At 41.3% G+C, this 21,658-nt stretch overlaps 1 protein-coding gene across 6 annotated transcripts in view; it reads left to right on the forward strand.

Annotated features, from left to right (window-relative positions):
• The window catches only part of UTP25 (UTP25 small subunit processome component), a 48,996-nt gene that overhangs the window by 9,927 nt on the left and 17,411 nt on the right, over positions 1–21,658 (forward strand). For 2 of the 6 annotated variants that reach the window (XM_033852933.2, XM_033852936.2), the window contains 7 exons: positions 696–915; positions 8,041–8,243; positions 9,403–9,585; positions 9,722–9,834; positions 10,202–10,240; positions 10,559–10,804; positions 18,085–19,625. In XM_033852933.2, coding sequence (XP_033708824.1) covers positions 696–915; positions 8,041–8,243; positions 9,403–9,585; positions 9,722–9,834; positions 10,202–10,240; positions 10,559–10,804; positions 18,085–18,328 — 1,248 coding nt within the window. In that variant the 3' untranslated portion in view covers positions 18,329–19,625. Of the gene's footprint in view, positions 1–695; positions 916–8,040; positions 8,244–9,402; positions 9,586–9,721; positions 9,835–10,201; positions 10,241–10,558; positions 10,808–18,084; positions 19,626–21,658 lie in introns of those variants that run through there. The other 4 variants (XR_012330995.1, XM_073802820.1, XM_033852935.2 and 1 more) reach the window with 3 other exon arrangements.

Raw genomic sequence — 21,658 nt, forward strand, 5'->3', positions numbered from 1 at the left:
ATCCATTGATTGTATTGTTTACACAAGGGTAGTTAGAAGTTAATCATTTGTTAAGCTTCTTCTGGTTTTTTTCCTCAACAGTTAAAATTAAGCACTTTTCGAAATGTTTGGAAAACTGAATCCTATATTTCCCATTGAAATATGATCTTATTTCAGAAATCCTTTATCATCATTTCTGAAAAATGTACTAGGAAATGTACTAGAAAAGTAATGATGTTTTAGTCCTTTCCTTACTAGCTTTATTCTCTACTTAATACATCTAATTCATTTGTTCAGCATATTCCTTGGGTCTTACGGATCAAAATACTGAACTAAGTTCTGTGGGAGACAGAAATGAGTAACATTTCTTGTCCTGAAAGAGCTTTGTGTGTTTATGCCCTTGGGTTTTTGCTAATGGACACCTCTGTTAAAGGCATTGACTTAACCTCAAAAAATATTTCTACATTCTGCTTAAGAATTGCCCCCCCCCACCCGCAAGGAGCCATGAGATTGAAGTCCATAGGACATGGTGCTGTGGGTCGGAAAGATGCTCAGCCTTCAGTACTGAGCCAGGTCCTGTGTAAAGAGGGTGACACGGATGTGGTCCTTGGCCAGCGGCTGCGGAACAGAGGGCTCCTTAGGTCCTCAGCAGGCTCACCTCGAGCTGTCCTTCCTTCCCCTTGCCCGTCCAAGGCTGCCCATCACTCCCTCCACAGGTGCTGATAGTGGTGCCATTCCGGGAAGCTGCTTTGCGGGTGGTACAGCTCTTCATCAGTCTTCTTGAGGGCGACAGCAAGAAGAAAATAACTGTAAGCAACAAAAAGAGGTTTAATGGAGAGTATGGCTCAGATCCCGAGGAGAGACCACCCAACCTGAAGAGGCCTGAGGATTATGAAGCTGTATTTGTCGGCAACATCGATGACCACTTCAGGACTGGTAATTCCTCCTTGTCAAAACTGAGACCCTGAGGGACCTGAGGTGTGAGGTGCACATAGCTGGAAGCTAGAAGCCTGGAATTAGGCATTCTTTCAGAGGGTCACTGACTCAGCCTCCTAGCAGAACCAGGATGCATTTGAGACGACTCGTCTGCCAGGGGAGAGTCTTGCGTTGGCTAATGGGGTACATACTTGGCTAATGGGTTGGAGTGTCTGTGAAGGCATGTATGAAAGGCACATGCATGTTTATAACAAATGTCTCAGCATGCCTATAGCTGGTAGCTCATGGTCAATGCTACAGGGGTTCTTGGGGGAGTTGGAGGTGATAGGGCTGGGTGGGTCAGTCTGGGGAAGATGAATAAACTAGAGCATCTGTACATAATGGACTTACCTCCTGCCTGCCATGTGGAGTGCCCACACCTGAATTATCTCCACTCTGGACTTACTGACTCCCACCCAGCTTTGCACATTTTTGCTTGTCTGTCATTCAGCTCCCATGTACTTGGCTGGTTGTACATTGAAAAAGTTCCTGGAAAATATTTTTAGTCACGTATGCCTATTTACCAATTATTAAGCATCTACTATGTGCCAGGCACTGTTAAGAAGCTGGAGATACGGGATTAAAAGTTACTGTTAAACAAGTCCAGCCTTAAGACAAATCAGACAGTATGGGATGAGATGTGTTATGGTTAGAGGATAGTGGGTGTTCTATTTAAAGTAGTTAAAGCAAATATCCTTACTCAAAATGGGCACAGGACCGTTAGGGAAGGCCTTCTGTTGGAGGTACCATCCATACTAAGTTGAAACCTGAGTAGGATTTAGCCAGGTACAAAGTGGGGTGATGAGAGTGGAAGAAAAAGTTTCAGACAGGAAACTGCATGTGTGGAGGCATCAGGGCGAATAAACCAAATAGACCTAAGATTCAGAGGCTGTAGCATGGCTGGAGTGTGCAGTGCAAGGGGATGAGAGCTTATGGTTAGTTTTGAACATATGCAGGTGGCCAACAAGCAGCTGATAGATCAGTCTTTTGTTTAATTGATATATAATTGACGTATTAGTTTCAGGTGTACAACATAGTGATTCAATGTCTATACCTTACAAACTTATCACAACAATAAGTATAGTTACCATTTGTCACCATACAAAGTTAATGCAATATTATTGACTATATTCCCCATGGCATACATTGGATCCCTGTGACCTGTTCACTTTATAACTGGAAGTTTTATACCTCCTGATCTCCCCCGTCCATTTTGCCCACCCTCCAACCCCGCCCTCCCTTCTGGCAACCACCAGTCTGTTCTCTGTATCTATCACTCTGGTTTTTTGTTTGTTTTGTTTTTTAGATTCCACATCTAAGTGAAATCACATGCTATTGATATTTGTCTTTGTCTGACTTATTTCACTTACTGTGATACCCTCAAGGTCTATCCTTGTTGTCACAGATGGCAAGATTTCATTCATTTATGGCTGAGTAATATTCCATTGTGCGTGCGTGTGTGTGTGTGTGTGTGTGTGTGTGTGTGTGTGTGTGGATGTATCCACATCTTTATCCATTCATCATCTGTGGACATCATCATCTGTGGACACTTACGCTGCTTCCATATTCCATATCTTGGCTATTATAAATGTTGCAGTGAATGTAGGAGTGCATGTATCTTTTTGAATTAGTGTTTTTTTTTCTTTGGATAAACACTCAGAAGTTGAATTGCTCAATTGTATGGTGGTTCTATTTTTAATTTTTGAAGAACATCCATACTGTTTTCCATAGTGGCTGCATCAATTTACATTTCCACTAACAATGCACAAGGGTTCCCTTTTCTCCACATCTTTGCCAGCATTTGTTATTTCTTGTCTTTTTGATAAGACCTATTCTGAGAGGTTTGAGGTGATATCTCATTGTATTTTTTTTTCTCTCTATGCTTTGGTTAATAGCAACTTACAATACATGGTGGCTGTAAGAATTTATAACTCCAAAATCACAGCCTATCATTTTATATTATTTCATTTTGATCACAGCACTTACTAGCCACCTGATACATTCTTCTTCTTCTTCTTCTTCTTTTTTTTTTTAATTGGAGTAGGTATAGTTGATTTACAGTGTTGTGCTAATTTCTGCTGTATGGCAGTGACTCAGTTATACACATATATACATCCTTTTTTATATTCTTTTGCATTATGGCATATCCCAGGAGATTGGATATAGTTCCCTGTGCTATACAGTAGGACCTTGTTGTTTACCCATTCTAAATGTAATAGTTTGCATCAACTAACCCCAGACTCTCAGTCCATCTCTCTCTCCCCACCCCTGACCTTGGCAACCACAGGTCTGTGAGTCTGTTTCTATTTTGTAGATAGGTTCATTTGTGCCATATTTTAGATTTCATATATAAGTGATATCATATGGTATTTGTCTTTCTCTTTCTGACTGACTCCTCTTAGTATGATAATCTGTAGTTGCATCCATGTTGCTGCCAAATGGCATTATTTGGTTCTTTTTTATGGCTGAGTAGTATTCCATTGTATATATGTATCACATCTTTATCCATTCATCTGTCAATGGACATTTAGGTTGTTTCCATGTCTTGGCTATTGTGAATAGTGCTGCTATGAACATAGGAGTGCATGTATCTTTTTGAATTATAGTTTTGTCCAGATATATGCCCAGGAGTGGGATTGCTGGATCATATGGTAATTATATTTTTAGTTTTCCGAGGAACCTCCATACTGTTTTCCATAGTGACTGCACCAACTTACATTCCCACCAACAGTGTAGGAGGGTTCCCTTCTCTACACACCCTCTCCAGCATTTGTTATTTGTAGACATTTTAATGATGGCCATTTTGACCAGTGTGAGATGGTACCTCATTGTAGTTTTGATTTCTCAGTGTGATTTTGATTTGCATTTCCCTGATGATTAGTCATGTTGAACATCTCTACATTTGACTGTTGGCTATCAGTACGACTTCTTTGGAAAAATGTCTATTCAGGTCCCCTGCTATTTTTTAATTGGATTGTTTGGGTTTTTTTTTTTTTTTTTTTGCAGTACGCGGACCTCTCAATGTTGTGGCCTCTCCCATTGCGGAGCACAGGCTCCGGACGTGCAGGCTCAGCAGCCATGGCTCATGGGCCTAGCCGCTCTGCAGCATGTGGGATCTTCCTGGACTGGGGCACGAACCCGTGTCCCCTGCATTGGCAGGCAGACTCTCAACCACTGCGCCACCAGGGAAGCCCTTTAATCCATTTTGAGTTGATTTTTGTAGATGGTGTAAGCTAGTGGTCCAGTTTCATTCTTTTGCATGTAGCTGTCTAGTTTTCCCATCACCATTTGTTGATGAGACTGTCTTTTCCACATTGTATATTCTTGCCTCCTTTGTCATAGATTAATTGACCATATAAATATGGATTTATTTCTGGGCTCTCTATTCTGTTCTGTTGAACTGTGTCTGTTTTTGTGCTATTACCATACAATTTTGATTACTGTAGACTTGTAGTGTAGTTTAAAATCAGGTAGTGTTATACCTTCAGCTTTGTTCTTCTTTCTCATAATCAGTTTGGCTATTCAGGGTCCTTTGCAGCTCTCTACAAATTTTAGAATTATTCTAGTTTTATGAAAAATGTCATGGGTATTTTGATAAGGATTGCATTAAATCTGTAGATTTCTTTGGGTAGTATGGACATTTTTTTTTGAATTTTATTTATTTTTTTATACAGCAGGTTCTTATTGTCCATTTAATACATATTAGTATATACATGTCAGTCCCAATCTCCCAATTCATCACACCCCCACCCCCACCACCACTTTCCCCCCCTTGGTGTCCAGTATGGACATTTTAACAGTACTAAATCTTCCAATCTATGAGCATGGTGTATTTTTGCATGTTTGTGTCATCTTTAATTTCTTTCATCAATACCTTGTAGTTTTCCAAGTACAAGTTTTTTACCTTCTTGGTTAGATTTTTTTCTAGGTATTTTATTCTTTTTGATGCTATTGTAAATGGATTGTTTTCTTAATTTCTCTTTCTAATAGTTCATTATTAATGTATATAAATGCAACAGATTTTTGTTAATTCTGTATCCTGCAACATTACTAAATTTATTTATTAGTTCTGACAGTTTTTTGGTGGAGTCTTTAGGGTTTTCTCCATAAAGTATCATGTCATCTGAAAATAGTCAGTTTTACTTCCTCCTTTCCAATTTGGGTATCTTTTATTTCTTTTTCTTGCCTAGTTGCTGTGGCTAGGATTTCTAATACTATGTTGAATAAAAGTGGCAGAAGTGTGCATCCTTGTCTTGTTCCTGATTTTAGAGGAAATGCTTTCAGCTTTTCACCACTGAATATGATGTTAGCTGTGGATTTATCGTATATGCCTTTGTTATGTTGAGATACATTCCCTCTGTACCCACTTTGTCAACCCATCCTTGCATCCCTGGAATAAATTCTACTTGATTATAGTGTATGGTCCTTTTAATGTATTGTTGGATTCAGTTTGCTAATAATTTGTCAAGGATTTTTGCATCTATGTTTATCAGGCATAGTAGCCTGTACATTTCTTTTTTTGTGGTGTTTCTGTCTGGTTTCAGTATCAGGGTTATGCTGGCCTCATAAAATGAGTTTGGAAGTGTTTCTGCCTCTTCAGTTTTTTGGAATATGTTTGAGAAGGATAGGTATTAAATCTTTAAATATTTCGTAGAATTTACCAGTGAAGCTCTCTGGTCCTGGTCTTTTGTTTTGGGGGAGTTTTTTGATTACTGATTCAATCACATTACTAGTAATTGATCTATTCACATTTTCTGTTTCTTCATGATTCAGTTTTAGAAGATTGTGTGTTTCTAGGAATTTATGTATTTCTTGTAGGTTATCTGACTTGGTATATAATTGTTCATAGTGGTCTCTTATGATACTTTGTATTTCTGTAGTGTCAGTTATAACTTCTCTTTCATTTCTTATTTTATTTGGGCCCCTTCTCTTTTTTTCTTATTGAGTCTGGCTAAAGGTTTGTTAATTTTGTTTATCTTTTCACAGAACCAGCTCTTAGTTTCACTGATTTTTTTTTTTTTTTGGTCTCCGTTTCATTTATTCAGTATTTCTCATCTGGCTTTTATTATTTCCTTCCTTCTTTGTTGGAAGTTTTTTTTTCCTTTCAGCATATTTGAACATATCATGCCATCTCCTTCTGGACCACAAAGTTTCTGATGAAATATCAGCTGATATTCTTATGGGGATTCCCTTATCTGTAATTAGTTGTTTTTCTCTTGCTGCTTAAGATTCCCTCTTTACCTTTGACTTTTGACATTTTAATTATAATGTGTCTTGATATGAATCTCCTTGGGTTCATTTTGTTTGGGACTCTTGGTGCTTGCTGGACCTGAATGTCTGTTTCCTTCACCAGGTTAGGGACATTTTTAGCCATGATTTCTTCAGATAAGTTTTCTGCCCCTTTCTTTCTCTCTGTCCTCCTTCTGGGACCCCTAGAATGTGGATGTTAGTACCCCTTTCTCTCTCTTCTTCTGTGACCCCTTAACACCGATGATAGTACACTTGATGTTGTCCCACAGTTCCCTTAAACTGTCCTCATATTTTTAAAATATTTTTTCTCTTTGCTGTTCTGTTGGGGTGATTTCTACTACCTTGTCTGCCAGGTCACTGATCTGTTCTTTTCTACCATCTAGTCTGCTGTTGATTCCCTCTAGTGTATTTTTCAGTTCAATTACTATAATCTTCAGCTGTGTGAGTTCTGTTCAGAACTTTCTTATATTTTCTATCTCTTTCTTGAGTTTCTCACCGTGTTCGTTCATTCATCTCCCAAGTTTGATGAGCAACTTTATGACAATGACTTTGAATTCCTTATCATTAAATATTTTTTCTGGGGTTTTATCTTGTTCCTTCATTTGGAACATGTTCCTCTGCTTCCTCACTTTGCTTGACTTTCTGTGTTTGTTTCTATGTATTATGCAAAACAGTTATTGCCCCCTGTCTTGAAGGAGTGGCCCTGTGTGGGAGATGAACTGTGTTTTTAACTTTTTCCTAGTTCTTGGTTGTCTTATAAATTCTCTCTCTGTTTGTTTCACTCCCATGGAGTCTAGAAATGCAGTCCCACCCCCATCTGCCTGAGCCTGGTGCTCAAGGAGTGTCCCCTGTGTGGGCTGCATGCGTTTGTTGCCTCAGGTCGTGTCCTGCAAGTGGCATGAGATGGGGTAGGCATGGCTGCTGGTTGGCCATGTTTGTCAGTGCTGCACACAAGTAGTGCAGGGAAGTGGGGTAGGGGGTACTCACCCACCACCACTGTTAGCAACTTAGAGTGAGAGTGCAAAAAACGGCACCCACCCGTGCCATCACGGTAGAGGGAACTTGTAAAAGTAGCATCTGCCAGCATTCTGTCCCCAGAGAGAGTCCTAGCCAGCTTCTGCCCCTCTGGTAGGTGCTTTAAGATTAGCAAGTGAATCTCCTTCACGTATGATCTGGGCTCTCTACAAACTGCTACTTGTTGCTTAGGAGAGAGATGTGGGCAGGAAATATAAATTTTTGTGATGATAATGTCAAAGCCATAATTAGTGAATATATTTATCCAAAGCTTTATGTAGAGTGAAAGAGAACTTGTGGGTGAATCCAGGGATTTGTAGAAGAGCTCTTTGAATATGGAAAAATAGATAAGGACCAGGTCAGTAATAGGAGAAGTAAGTGTTAAAGTCGTGGAAACCACCGGTAAGGAAAAGAACATTTCAAGGAGGGTGTGCTTATGCGTTCGTGACAAGAAACACTAAAGTGCCATTGAATTGGGAACTGAGAGCTGTTGGTGACCTTAGCAAGAGTCATTTCAGTGGTGTCCTGAGACTCAGAGGCAGATTGCAGTGCATTAAGGAGTGAGTGGGAGATTTTAAAGTAGAGACAATTTTCTGGAAGGTTTGCCAGTGAAGGAAAAGAAGAGGGTGGGAGCTAGAAGGGACCGTAGATGCAAAGGAGGGATGATGATGATGATTTTAATAATTAAAGCAGTTTGAGCACAATTATATGCAAAGGGGAAGATGTGGAAGGTACAAGGGGAGGCTGCAGTTTGAGAGGGTGGAAGCTAATGGCTTGGTGGTGACTCATGAACTGATGTGTGCTTGGCTGTTTTGTGTATAGGAGTGGCAATACTGCAGAGAAGCATCCGACTTTATGCCCCCTTCTATTCGTCAGACATCCTCATTGCCTCTCCTCTGGGCTTGAGGACCATCATTGGTGGAGAAGGAGAGAAGAAGAGAGATTTTGACTTTCTGTCTTCTATTGAGCTTCTCATCATTGATCAAGCTGACATTTACCTGATGCAGAACTGGGAGCATGTCTTGGTAATGCTGGTCATTAACATTTACAGACAAGAAGCTCAGTCTGAAATGGTTATTAAAGTCCAGATTAAAACTCAGCTTGGAAATGGAAATATTCCACATTTTCCAATTTGAAAATGGGAAATGTTGTCCCCTCTTCTACCCACAAGTTGGTCAGTAAAGTATCCAGAAAGATAAAAATTCTTGTCAACATTTTCAAATATCCAGAAAAGATTTCTTCCCCTTAAAAGTTGCTTCTAGTAATAGACCAGTTTAGTGTGGTTGGTTGGTTGGTTGGTTGAAATTCCTCCTCACCAGGAATGTTTTTATCTAAAATAGTTCCTCCTATTTATGCTCGTTCTCTTTTGTTTGGTCTTCTCTTCAGTGGAGATGGGAAAACATTGCTCATGGTTTCTTAATTTGTGATGCTTTGCAGAGAAATGTAAGATGTTTTTGTCCCCCTACTATAATTTGTGCTGTAATTTTTTTTCTCCCTCTCAACATACCCTGCAATGTTTTGGGGTTTAGGGTTGTGCTTTGGAACAATCCTCATCACAGAACTATAGGTTTATTTTTCTAAGGCATGTGAGAACTTACCTTTTCTGCAACCCCAGGACTTGGAGTAAGTTTGGGACAAATAAAGGGGAGTACTTATTTATAAAATAGGGAATAATCTTATAGTACTTGTGACCCTTCAATATACATTACAAGGTAAAAATAGGATTAAAATAGAAAAGGCATGTCGATGGTTGAGTCATCTTTATTTTGAGCAAAAGGCACATGTAGTCACTCAGGGAATTTTCTAACATTGTTGGGAACCAAGTCATGGAAGGACAGCAGCTCTGTTTTCCATGTCATTTCCCTTCTTGTCCAAATCTGGAACTGAGTTGCTTATAGAGTGACCAGAGTGGCATTTCAGAATTTCCTTTAAAAGAAATATTCTGTATAGGTAGCATCTTGATCCTTTTTGAAAGATCCACGAGGTGGCCAATTTGAGCTTTTCTTCTTGTTCACTTGACTATGGGCAAGTCACTCAGCCATCTGAGCCTGTTTTCTTGTAATTTGGGAGATGATAGTATGTACTTCATGGGGTTAAATAAGATGATGGGCTTATAGAAAGGTTAGCAATGCCCAACAGGTAAGTGTTCAATAAGTATTAATGGAGTATTATTTCTGCTCAAAGCATTTGATGAACCACATGAACCTACTGCCCTTGGACTCACATGGGGTGGACTTTTCTCGAGTGCGCATGTGGAGCCTCAATAATTGGTCCAAGTACTATCGTCAGACGCTGCTGTTTGGGGCCCTGCAGGATGCCCAGATCAACTCTGTATTCAACAAGTACTGCGTCAATGTGCAAGGCCAGGTGGGTTCTCTCCTTCTTTCTCTGAATTTTCATGAAGTATTGTGTATTGTTTGGGTCATGAGGCAGAAGGAGAGGGTAGCATTTGGTCAACAGTGGGGATAGCTCACTTCCTAATGTTCTCACTGACTCCTGGCAGGTGGCTGTGAGGAACGTCCCGATGACAGGCTGCATCAGTCATGTCCTGGTGCAGCTCCCACATGTCTTCCAGAGGATGGAAGCTGAAAACCTAGCTTCAGTGATTGATGCCAGGTACCCTCCCCTGTCCCATTGGACCCCTGGGGGTCACAGAGAGGGATTTTACTTGGGCATTCAAATTTAGAATTGTATTCCATGTTGGCTTTATTAGTTAACCATTTACAAAATGAAATGAGATAGTTGAATCCAGTCATGCCATTGACAGAGGAAGACACTGAAGGCCAGAGAAGTAGTGTCTTGGTCTAGTTCCGATAGTGGCAGGGTTAGTAAATCAGGGGTACTTTCCCCTAGACTGTGGCATTTTAAAATTACATTAATTTTTTAACGCCGCATGTCAACAACTTAATTCTAAGCCCTTCAGGGCAAGAACTGTTTTTCTAATTCTCTGTGTAATTTTCCCCTGTCTTCTCATTGTGTTTAGTCAGGGGACCCATGGTAGCAGAATGGTGCTTAACACATGGTAGGTGTTCAGTAATTATTTGTTGACTGACTGATTGACACCTGAATGAATGAATGATACAGTTATATACTTCCTAGGATAATTCTCTGGGATATACCAGCATCACATCTATTCTTCATGATGAATAGTGTTAGCACTTGCTTTTTAATGTGCTTAACAAGTTTTATCCTTACATAATCTCTTTGCAATGAGGTAGGCCAAGTTGGCCTCTTAGGGGAGGTAGAAGGAGATTGTGACTTGCCCAGGGTCATGCAGTTGGCAGTGGCACTATGGCTCACCTCTAGACCACTGACTTTGCCCTTTGCCTTTCCAAATCAGGTTTAACTTTTTCGTCAACAAGATTTTGCCTCAATATCGTGATGCAGTCATGTCTCACACGCTTATCTATGTCCCCTCCTACTTTGACTTTGTGCGTCTCCGAAATTACTTCAAGAAGGAGGACCTGAACTTCACTCATATCTGCGAGTACACCCAGAAGTCTGGTGTCTCCAGGGCCAGACACTTCTTCCTTCAAGGAGAGAAGCAGTTCCTGCTCCTCACAGAGCGCTTCCATTTCTACAAAAGGTAAAGTAGGGCCAGGTTTCAAGTGTCCTCTCTGGAGGGCCTGCTTCCAAGTGCATGGTGGGCTTTGCTGTGTTATAAAGTCCTCCCTTGCTTCACCTCCTGCAGACAAGCCAGAGTCTGGGGGGCTGGACAGACTTTTCTTGATTGGTTGGTTGGTTTTCTTCCAAAATGGGCATTGTTGGAAAAGGTGGTAGAAACGAATGAGTGACTACAGCATAACCTGTATATAGATCTGGAGTGGGTCCATACTTAGGGTACCTCCTGTAGCTGTGAGTATACCCCTCAAGAAAGACATTACAGAGTTGAGCAGCTCTCAGCTGAATACAGGAAAGGGAGGAACCTGTCACAGAAGCACAGATGAAACATTGGGGACTGTGTGGTCTGTGGAGATGGAAGTTGAGTAGAGTGTCAGTGTTCAGAAAGTTCTCATTTGTCCTGAGGCAGTGCACACACAACTTCTGCACCAAGGAGAACCAGGACTAAGGGGCTCCTTGAAGTTTATGAGAAGCAAAAGGTGAGGGGCTTAGAGTTGAATATTTAAGGGCTTCAGGGTTTGCTTAGCTTCCCCACCATGTGACTTTGAAAAAATAAGTTGTATTGACCTTTTTTTTTCTTTTTCTTTTTTTAATTCTAATTAGAGTGTTAGTAATATTGAGCCTTCTGTTACTATTTGGATTAGTTGCAGCCCTTTGTGCCCCCAGAGTTTGGTTATTTTATTGTTTTGCTAATTCTCTCTGCTGCCAAATGTAAAAGCCCCTTTTAAGCTCTTAACCTAGAGAGACTGGAAATTGCATCCTATAACCTTTTCTTTCCTGATTCACAATAATGTCCAGTGAGTTTAAGTTCTGACTTTACTGTTTTATTAATTCTCAATTATAAGCTAATGAGGGGCACGTTTCCTCAGAGAATCCCTAACATCTAAGCGTGAATCTTCTAGGCTTTGGAACATATTAGATGATGCACCTTGGCATTGCATTGCCTTTTAGTTTATGCCGATATTAGGATGGTGTTCCTCCGAAACGTTCTCCTTACCAGGATGGGGAGGGAGGGATCCAGCAGCCTGCTGGTGTGACATGACTTCTTTGGGTATTCTGCTGCCTAGATGATCTGCTAGTGGAGAGTTGAGGAGTGACTACCTTTGTGTTTGCTGGGCTTCATTCTTGGCTACCCAGGCAAGGCTGTTTGGCCCAAGAGTGTTAACGAATGCCTTCTTGCTGGCATCATTATTTGCTTTGTTCCAGTGAGTTGTTGTTTTCATTCATGTTGGAAATGGTATTTTGGGGGAGTTTGCACTCAGCAGGTCTAAAGAGCCCTTAATTTTCCAAAAGCTTGATACATCAAAGCAAGTCCTTTAAATGAAGTGGATGGATTGGGAAACTTCCCAGCGTGATTGTCTGTAGCAAGTGTGAACTAAGCTGGGATGAGGACTGCTCTCAAGTAGCAGCTTTTCAAGGAGAGGGCATGATGTCAAAGGAGCCCTTCCTCTTAAGTAGGCAGGACAGTCTCCTGTCTTACACTGTTCATTTATTGACCAAACTGTTTTGTCCCCAAAGTCACTATAAAGACAAACCGAACACATGCCATTAGCTTTATACCCTGGACCAGGTTAGTGGACGTTTAAGTTGAATGGAGATAATCTACAACTGCCAATTATCTCAAAGTTCCTAGCTATAGATTTTTTTGCTTGAGAGGTCACCAAGGTGATGATGGGTATTTTGATCTGCAGTGTCTTTGTGATTTGATTTTTTTCATTTTACCTTGGGAAAAGTAGATGTATTTTAAACTTTAGTATCCAGCTTTAAAATTCTGTATTTATATTCTCTATGGAAGTAGGCAGTGTTAGACATATTGCAGTTCGTTTGTGAGCTAGCAAAAAACTTTCAGCCTGAGGATTTGTTTTCTTTGGGGAGATGAAACCAGTAGATTCTTAGGATGGGATGGGCATTTGGTCATGATGGCCCTCCTGAGGGGAGGACAGTTCACAGTTCTTTCTCTGAGCATTATCAGTGGGTTAGCACAGGAAGGAGGATTCTTAAGCAGGGGGCAATCAGAAACTCTGGAGGTAGGATTTCTGGAGGTGGGAAACGCTAGTGGGGTGTTTCTGAGTGTTCCCTGCCTCAGGGAGAACCCCAGTTGTAGAAGTAACAGACCTAGTCTTTATAGACTGTATGCAGGAGCCAGCCTTGCAAGTCAGTTGTGGGTGCCTCATTTATCTTTAACAGTTGTCAGGTAACATAGACATCTGGAATGTCCTTAGTTTTAGGTCCTGTCACAGTGTTATGCCATATTTGTAGGGGTCACTGAAGACCCAAAGCACATACAGGAGAGGAGGAAGGCAGGGGAAGAGGTGCAGAAGATCATGGGAATTGGTACTAACTGCCCCTCTGAAGGGGTTCTGGTCACGTTCTCTTATTTCCAGGAGATGCCTAGTCTCTACTGTGGACGAATTGGTACTGAGAGAGATTTTCTTGGTTTTTAAATATAATACCTATTGGAATTGGTTTTGTTGTTTCATTTTGCTTTAAAAATACTCTCATTATAAGAGTATTACACAATTATTGTAGAGAACCTAGAAAATCTAGGTTAAAAAAATGGGATCACCAGGCTTCCCTGGTGGCGCAGTGGTTGAGAGTCTGCCTGCCGATGCAGGGGACACGGGTTCGTGCCCCAGTCCGGGAAGATCCCACATGCCGCAGAGCGGCTGGGCCCGTGAGCCATGGCCGCTGAGCCTGCGCGTCCGGAGCCTGTGCTCCACAACGGGAGAGGCCACAACAGTGAGAGGCCCGCATACCACAAAAAAAAAAAAAAAAAAAAAAAAGGGGATCACTTATAATCTTACTGATATAAATACCCATTTTGGTGTATTTCTTTCCTGTCTTTTTAATGTAAAAAACATGTGCACGTGCACAGACACAGGCATTTTAAAAAGGATACCAAAATTGGGATCACAGTGGACACATTTGGATTTTTTTTCTTTTATCTTGAATATTTTATGTGCTTATTGAAAAAAAGCTTAAACAAGTTAGCATTTTGGTATATATTTGTATGTTATGGATGTATTTTTAAGTTTATATATATAGTTCTACTATATGTTGCCCCCACTCCAACTTTTTATTTGGGAAGATTTCATTTCAAAGACATTGTAAGACTCTCCCAGTGAACATCTCTAACTCCTTCCACTTAGACTCCACCAGCTGTTAGCATTTTGCCACATTCTCATGCACCCACATTCTCTGTCTCTCCTTCTCTCTTTCCACTCACATCTCGTATTTTTTCTTCCTGAACCATTTGAGAGTAAATTACGGGAGGCTTCATGACACTTATTAACTCCTAAATCTTTCAGCCTGTAGAGCCTAAAAACAACATTCTTTTATCTAACCACAACACCATTAACATACCACTTGACATTACTGCAGTAATATCATCTAATATTTAGTCTGTATGCAAATTTTCCTAGTTGTTCCCAAAATGACTATTACAGCTGTTTCTCACCACCACCACCCCCAATCCAGGATTTAGTTAAGAATCCTACATTGCATTTGCTTGACATGTTTCTTTAGTCTATTTTAGCAGTTCTCAAGCAGGAGCAGTTTTGCTCCCCAAGGGACATTTGGAAATATCTGGAGACATTTTTGGTTGGTACAGTTGGAGGGTTATTTTAGTGGTCTAGTGGTTCAAGCGGGTCAAGGCCTGAGTGCTGCTAGACGTCCTACAGTGCACAGGACAGCCCTTACAACAAAGAATTACCTGGCTTAAAATGGCAGAAGTGCCAGGGTTAAGAACCCCTGATCTAGAATAATTCTCTTCCTTTGTTCCTTGTTGTGATACTGATATTTTTTGAAGAGTCCAGTCCAGTTTCCTGTAGAATGTCCCACATCTGGATTTGGCTGTTTTCTTATTATTTAGATCAGTGTTCCCAAACTTTGCTACATATTAGAATCCCCTTGGGGAGCTTTTAAAAATCTGAATGCCGGGGCTTCCCTGGTGGCGCAGTGGTTGAGAGTCCGCCTGCCGTTGCAGGGGACATGGGTTCGTGCCCTGGTTTGGGAAGATCCCACATGCCGCGGAGCGGCTAGGCCCGTGAGCCATGGCCACTGAGCCTGCGCGTCCAGAGCCTGTGCTCCACAACAGGAGAGGCCACAACAGTGAGAGGCCCACGTACCGCAAAAAAAAAAAAAAAAAAAAAAAAAAATCTGAATGCCCTGGTCATACCCCAGTATCAATTAAATCATGGTGTTTGGGGATGGGGACCAATTACAGGTATTTTTCAAAAACAAATAGGTGATTCAGTGAGCATCAGAGTTCAGGGACCAAAGATTTAAACATTATTTTAGTAAGAATTCTACGTAGAGGATATTGTGTTCTTCCCCCTGCATCTCCTCAAGAGGCCCAAGGTGTCAGTTTGTCCCATTTTTGGTGATACTAAATGTAATCATTTGGGCAAGGTAGGTCTGCTAAATCTTTACATTGTAAAGATACCTTTTCTGTGTAATTATAAGTAATCTTTAAGGTGTGTATAGCATCCTTTTTAATGGTTGCATAGTGTTACATTGTATGGGTATATAATTAAGCCAGTTTCCTTTTAATGGGCATATTGACTTGTTGTTTTCTGGTATTATATACAGTAATGCCAAGAGCATCCACATGCGTAGTTGATGGCATAGTTGCCTGGGCATTTCCTTAGGATAAATTTGGAAAGGAAAACTTACTTGTTCAAAAGCTGTACCCAGTTTAAAATTTGCTGTGTGTTGCCACTCCTGTCTTCTCCCCTCCCCGCTAAAATACACACTCACAATAATTTATACTCCATTAGCCTATTTCTGTAAAACCCTACTTTTTTCCAGTGACTTGATAGTCAAAATGATACCTCATGGTTTTAATGTCTTTTTCTTGCTTCTGTGTTTTTTGTAATTGTCAGTTGAATGTAGTGCCTGAGTAAGTAGTTGGCCTGGACACCTCTTCTGTCAGGCCACTAGTGTGGCAGGTGTGAATCTAGTTAGGATTTGGTTGTTACCATAGTTACCTTCTGTTTACCACAGACTGCCAGTTCCTCCAGCAGACAGTGGCCCACTGTGGGGCCCGGTGCTGGAGGGCCTTGTCTCAGTGTCCTGCTCCCCTCTCAGCTTTCACCATGCCCTGCACCCCTGTGCCGAGGGAGAGCCTCTCCCACGCTCGGGCCCCTCCCCCAGCAGCAGGCTGCTCCTGCTCGCTCCTCCCCTAAGGCTTGAAGTGGGGCAGGTGTTCTCCTGGTCCAGCTCAGATGCAGGCAGGTTCTGTCCATCCTGGGCTTTGGAGCTGGCGCTTTCTCAGGGCTCCTGCACCAGCCTCCACGGTGGCCAGCCTCTGCCTTGTTCTACGAGGGGTCTTGGTGGGAAAGAGTTCCCAGCTTCTCTGCGGTGGTGGCAAACATCTGCTTACATCAGTGCAGGATCTTGGGCTGAATAGGTTTCATACCCTTTCCCCAGGACAGACTGATCTTTTCACTGGATGTAAGTCCTGTGGTGGGGAGGAATGGGGTGAGGGGTTAATGCCCCTCCCTTAAGGCACACAGTTTTGCTGCTTCTGACTCCACCCTGGCAGTTGACCTTTGCCCCTCTCATTGGCTTCAGGCTTTAGCTTCATGTACAACATGGCTCTGGGAAGAGAGTGAGTTTTCATGTCTGCACCACCATCGGAGTGTTTCAGGTCTTCTGCCTTGTCTCCAGTCTCTCCAGGGCTCCCAGTGGAGACCTATGGAAAAGCCCTCATGACTGTGAAGTAAAGGAGTGTCCGGGAATCCCAGGGATTCTGAACTGCCATGCAAGCCCATAATTGCCCTTTAAGAACTTGTTAAAAGTGTAGCTTTTTTCTTCCTACCCAGTTTCTTAGCAACTGCCCTCTTCCCCACTGTGCTCTGCCAAAGGTGAAGTGGTTCATATGTCCTGTCTTTCTTCAGACAATCTTGTCACTCTTTGGAATTCAGTCAGTGATGGGCTGAAGCTGGCTCATACCAGCTCTTAAGGTATGGTTGCACATCTCTTCCCATTCCAAGTTCAGCAACATGACACTGGTAGCTTGAAATGGAGTATTTACACCACAGAAATTGGCAAATGCTTCAAATCAGCACCTATCCTCCCCCACTGAGAATCAGTTGTTAAACACACACCAGGGCACCGTTGAATCAGTTCACTTGGTTTCCCTGTGACATCAGCTGTCTAGGCTCAGGAAAAGGAACACTGTTGTAGATTATCTTTTTCTTGTTAGCATGGGAGCAGTATTCTCTTGAGTTTTCTACATACTAAGCAGAAATGGAACTCTGTGTTTGTTTGTTTTGATAACTACTGAGATAGAACTGTGTTTTTTCAACATCATTAGCCATTAAAATTCCTTTATGGAAAGAGGATGTGGAAAGATGAACCAAGTAATTGACTGCAGTTACATTTTGGGAGAGGAGGGTCTCCAGAGAGATCAGGATGAGCTAAGGGATAAAAAGACAAGGAAAACTTATCGTCCATGAATAAAATAAAATTCCCGAGGGAGTCTGACATCAGCCCTGTATGAGAGTCTAACAGGAAAAATCAGAACCTTGTCAACGTATAAAATCTTTGGTCATGGAGCCCAAGAGGGAATGATTGATCTCAACCTGAACCGTAAGGCGAGTCCCTAGGGTCTGCATGCCCCCCCCCCTCCCCCGCCACCATGCAGCCCTGTGCAGCAGGGAAAGAAGCGAGGAAGCTGTTGAAATTAATTGCCTTCCCATAATGCCTAATGGGTCCTCGGGCAGGATTTTGTAAATGGGTGAACTTGGGACATCTGCCATGGAGTTAACATGTCTACAGAATGACAAGAAAAGACTAATGGGAGTGCATTTACAGTGTATGCAGTTTATTTTATGTACTGGGTCTGGTCTGACCTCATCTCCATTATAGAACACTGTTTTGCCTGATTATAATAAGGATAGTTAAATTGGAAATGCCCGCTTTTCAAATTTTCTGCGGCAGATTTCTAATCCTTGTCTACTATTCTTCCCCACCCTACCTCAGTCTGCTCAGATTAGGCTCAAGAAGTGCAAATTCGTTTTATCATTATCTTAAGCCAAACATTAGGAATTCAAATACGCTGTCACAAAAAATGAGCCCCTCCGGCTCAAATTAGAGTAACTTTTGGTCTGTGTGTTATTTGTGCCATGGTCTTTCTCCTTGCGTGAAACAGCGAGAGTGACTGTGTCCCTGTAAAACTCTTCGGTGGCTTTTCCATAAAATTTCTCATGTAGACATAGCCTCTCTTTCTCCTTCTAACAGATACACAATAAAAGGCATCAGGAACCTGATTTTCTATGAACTGCCAACATATCCCCACTTCTACAGTGAAGTCTGTAACATGCTGCAAGCCACCACCAGAGGAGAGGAAGCTGCCTGGACCTGCACTGTCCTCTACTCCAAGTACGATGCCCAGAGGTTGGCTGCTGTGGTCGGGGTGGAGCGGGCTGCACAGATGCTGCAGTCCAAGAAGAACGTCCACCTCTTCATTACTGGAGAGAGATGAGAATTGGTTGGACAGGAAATGGTGTTTGGTGTGATATGTCATGCTTGGTTCTGTGTCGCTTGGACCTGATTCTGATCACTTACACCAAGAAGGGCTGCAACAAGGAAGGAGCACCAGGCAGGTTCTTATCAGATACTTCTTTCTTTTCAGATGATATATACCTGAAAAGTTCAGTGTAAACCAGATTTTGGTAAAACCCATCTTTCAGAGGTCAGGGGAGAGCTCATGGGACTCTGAGAAGTTGATAGAAGGAATCTTCTACTTGTGAATTTTTTTGTACGCCATAAATTCTTTTGTTGTGACTTCACCTCTAATTTATTACACTTGGTAAATTCTTTCAGATTTGCCTGTTTCTATTTGACACCTTCTTAAAGTGAGGCATGCATTTCTTTGCTTGTGAGAACTGGTTATGAGAAATTGGAATACTTCTTGCTGTTGAATATCATCTTAGTTTTGGATCACACAGGTTTTGCAAAACTGTTATTTTTCCCCAGCCAAACTTTTTTAAACCTTAAATATTCTATTTTAATTCGACCTAGAAGAGCACATTCGTTCACTGATCTTTTTTTAACTCCTAAATGTTTTGGTGAAAATATATACTTAAAAATCACATTATATAAAATAACATTAATTTCTACTTTATTTCAAGAAATAATTTTGTGAAATTCTTGATGTCGCAAATTCATCTTCAACATCACTGTCTTCATTGCTATAGTCATTTTTTAAGTCATATAACATGAAAAGGAAAAGAAGTTACAGTTTTAAAAACATTTTTAGGATGTTCCCTGGCGGTCCAGTGGTTTGGGCTCGGTGCTTTCACTGCCGAGACCCAGTTTCAGTTCCTGGTCAGGGAACAAAGATCCTGCAAGCTGCGCAGCGCGGCCAAAAAAAAAAAGAAAAAAAAAAATTTGAACTATTCTCAGACAGAAAAATTACAAATTCAGAACCTGAATCATCTGAAAATAAATTGCCAAGTTGCTGGGCCTGTCACTCCTAAAAATCACTCCTGAATTTAGTATGTATTTCATGTAAACAAGACATTTTTCTATGTAACCTCAAAACAACCGTCAAATCAGGAAATTGCCACTAATCCTTGGGCCCCATTCAGATTTTGCCAGATGTCCCAATAATAACCTTTATAGCAAAAGGATGCAGTTCAGAGTTACATACTGCTTTGAGTAGTCATGTCTCTGTAGTGGCCTTTATTCTGAATGGTACCTCAGCTTTTTCTTGGCTTTCTTGACCTTGACACTTTATTTTTTTAATTTTTAAAAATTAAAAAAAAATTTTTAACATCTTTATTGGAGTATAATTGCTTTACAATGGTGTGTTAGTTTCTGCTTTATAACAAAGTGAATCAGCTATACGTATACATATATCCCTGTATTTCCTCCCTCTTGTGTATCCCTCCCACCCTCCCTATCCCACCCCTCTAGGTGGTCACAAAGCACTGGGCTGATCTCCCTGTGCTATGCGGCTGCTTCCCACTAGCTATCTGTTTTACACTTGGTAGTATATTATAAATCCATGGCACTCTCTCACTTCGTCCCAGCTTATCCTTCCCCCTCCCCGTGTCCTCAAGTCCATTCTCTACATCTGCGTCTACCTAGCCTGCCCCTAGGTTCTTAAGAACCTTTTTTTTTTTTTTTTCAGATTCCATATATATGCGTTAGCATACGGTATTTGTTTTTCTCTTTCTGACTTACTTCACTCTGTATGACAGTCTCTAGGTCCATCCACCTCACTACAAATAACTCAATTTCTTTTTTTTTTTTTTTTTTTTTTGCGGTACACGGGCCTCTCACTGCTGTGGCCTCTCCCGTTGCGGAGCACAGGCTCCAGATGTGCAGGCTCAGTGGCCATGGCTCATGGGCCCAGCCACTCCGCGGCATGTGGGATCTTTCCGGACCGGGGCACGAACCTGTGTCCCCTGCATCGGCAGACGGACTCTCAACCACTGCGCCACCAGGGAAGCCCTCAATTTCATTTCTTTTTATGGCTGAGTAATAGACGTTGACGCTTTAGAAGATTACAGACCAGTTATTTTGGATGGTGTTTCCTGTCAGATTAGGTTAGGTTAGGTTTAGTTTATGCATCTTTGGCAGGAGCAGCATAGAACCGATGCTGCATCTTCCTTGCTGCATCTCTTCAGGCGGTGCATGATTTCCTCCTGTCCCATCATTATGACGCTGACTGACCACTTGTTTAAGGTGGTGCTTGCCAGACTTTTTCACTATAGAATCACTCATTCCCCCTTTATTAATTTATATTAATATTACAAGTATGGATTCTTCATTTTTTATTCAGTGAGTTGTAATTGGTTATTATCGTTATTCCTTTAGATGCTTAAATGGTCTCAGATATGGCCAGCAGGAACACCTTCAAGCTGGCTCCTGTGTCTTCCTGACACATCCCCCTTTTACTTGGGCATTTCTTTATTTTCTGACACTATAAGACATTCCAAGTTTGTCTTATACTTTCCCTATTCCAGCCCTGCTTTCTTTAGTGGAAAATGATCTTAAAGCGAAGATTTGAGTGCTAAGTGTACTCAATACCGTTGTGGAGCCACTGGTGGTCCCAGGCCATCTCAGTGGTCAGAGCTGGGGAATATCTGCATGTGTGTATATGTATACACATACCTATGTGCCCACGACATCTAAATTTATTTCTGTGTCCATATATTGAAAGCCATGAATGTACACCATACCTCCAATTTCAGACTGACAACACAGGGTTCCTTTTGTTTTCTCCCTTTCCAAACTTGTAACTCCCTTCTCACATAGTGAGACATGTGGCTCCCATTAGGCTCAGTGGAACAACCCATATTGGTACAGATTTTCTTCCTCTTGGACACGCTTAAAATTGCTCATCAAAAAAAAAAAAAGTGAAATCACTTTTGGGGTACTTTTCCTGCTAGATATTTAAATAAGCATTTTTAGTTCTCTCTCAACATGAGGAGTAGAACTATTCATTCCATATATAGATGGGTTCCTAAAGTTTTGCAAATTTATAGGCTTAAGCCAGCCAAATTCATGCTACAAAGAACATTTTTTTTAATATATATTTTTAAAATGGAGTATAGTTGATTTACAATGTTGCATTAGTTTCAGGTGTACAGCAAAGCAAATCAGTTACACATGTATCCACTCTACAAAGAACTGTTTTATCCATAGAGTGCCCGGTGGGTATTGGCATATTTGTGCTGTGTTTACCATAGAGCCTGTGTATTATGAGAAAAGAAACGAGTTATTTGCCTAGTTCAGAGATATGAGGAAGAAGGGACTCTGATTACCCCCATCTTCTATTTCCATATTCTTTTCCCTGTGAATT

This window comes from Tursiops truncatus, chromosome 1 (assembly GCF_011762595.2).
Source record: "Tursiops truncatus isolate mTurTru1 chromosome 1, mTurTru1.mat.Y, whole genome shotgun sequence".
Classification (NCBI taxonomy): Eukaryota; Metazoa; Chordata; class Mammalia; order Artiodactyla; family Delphinidae; genus Tursiops; species Tursiops truncatus.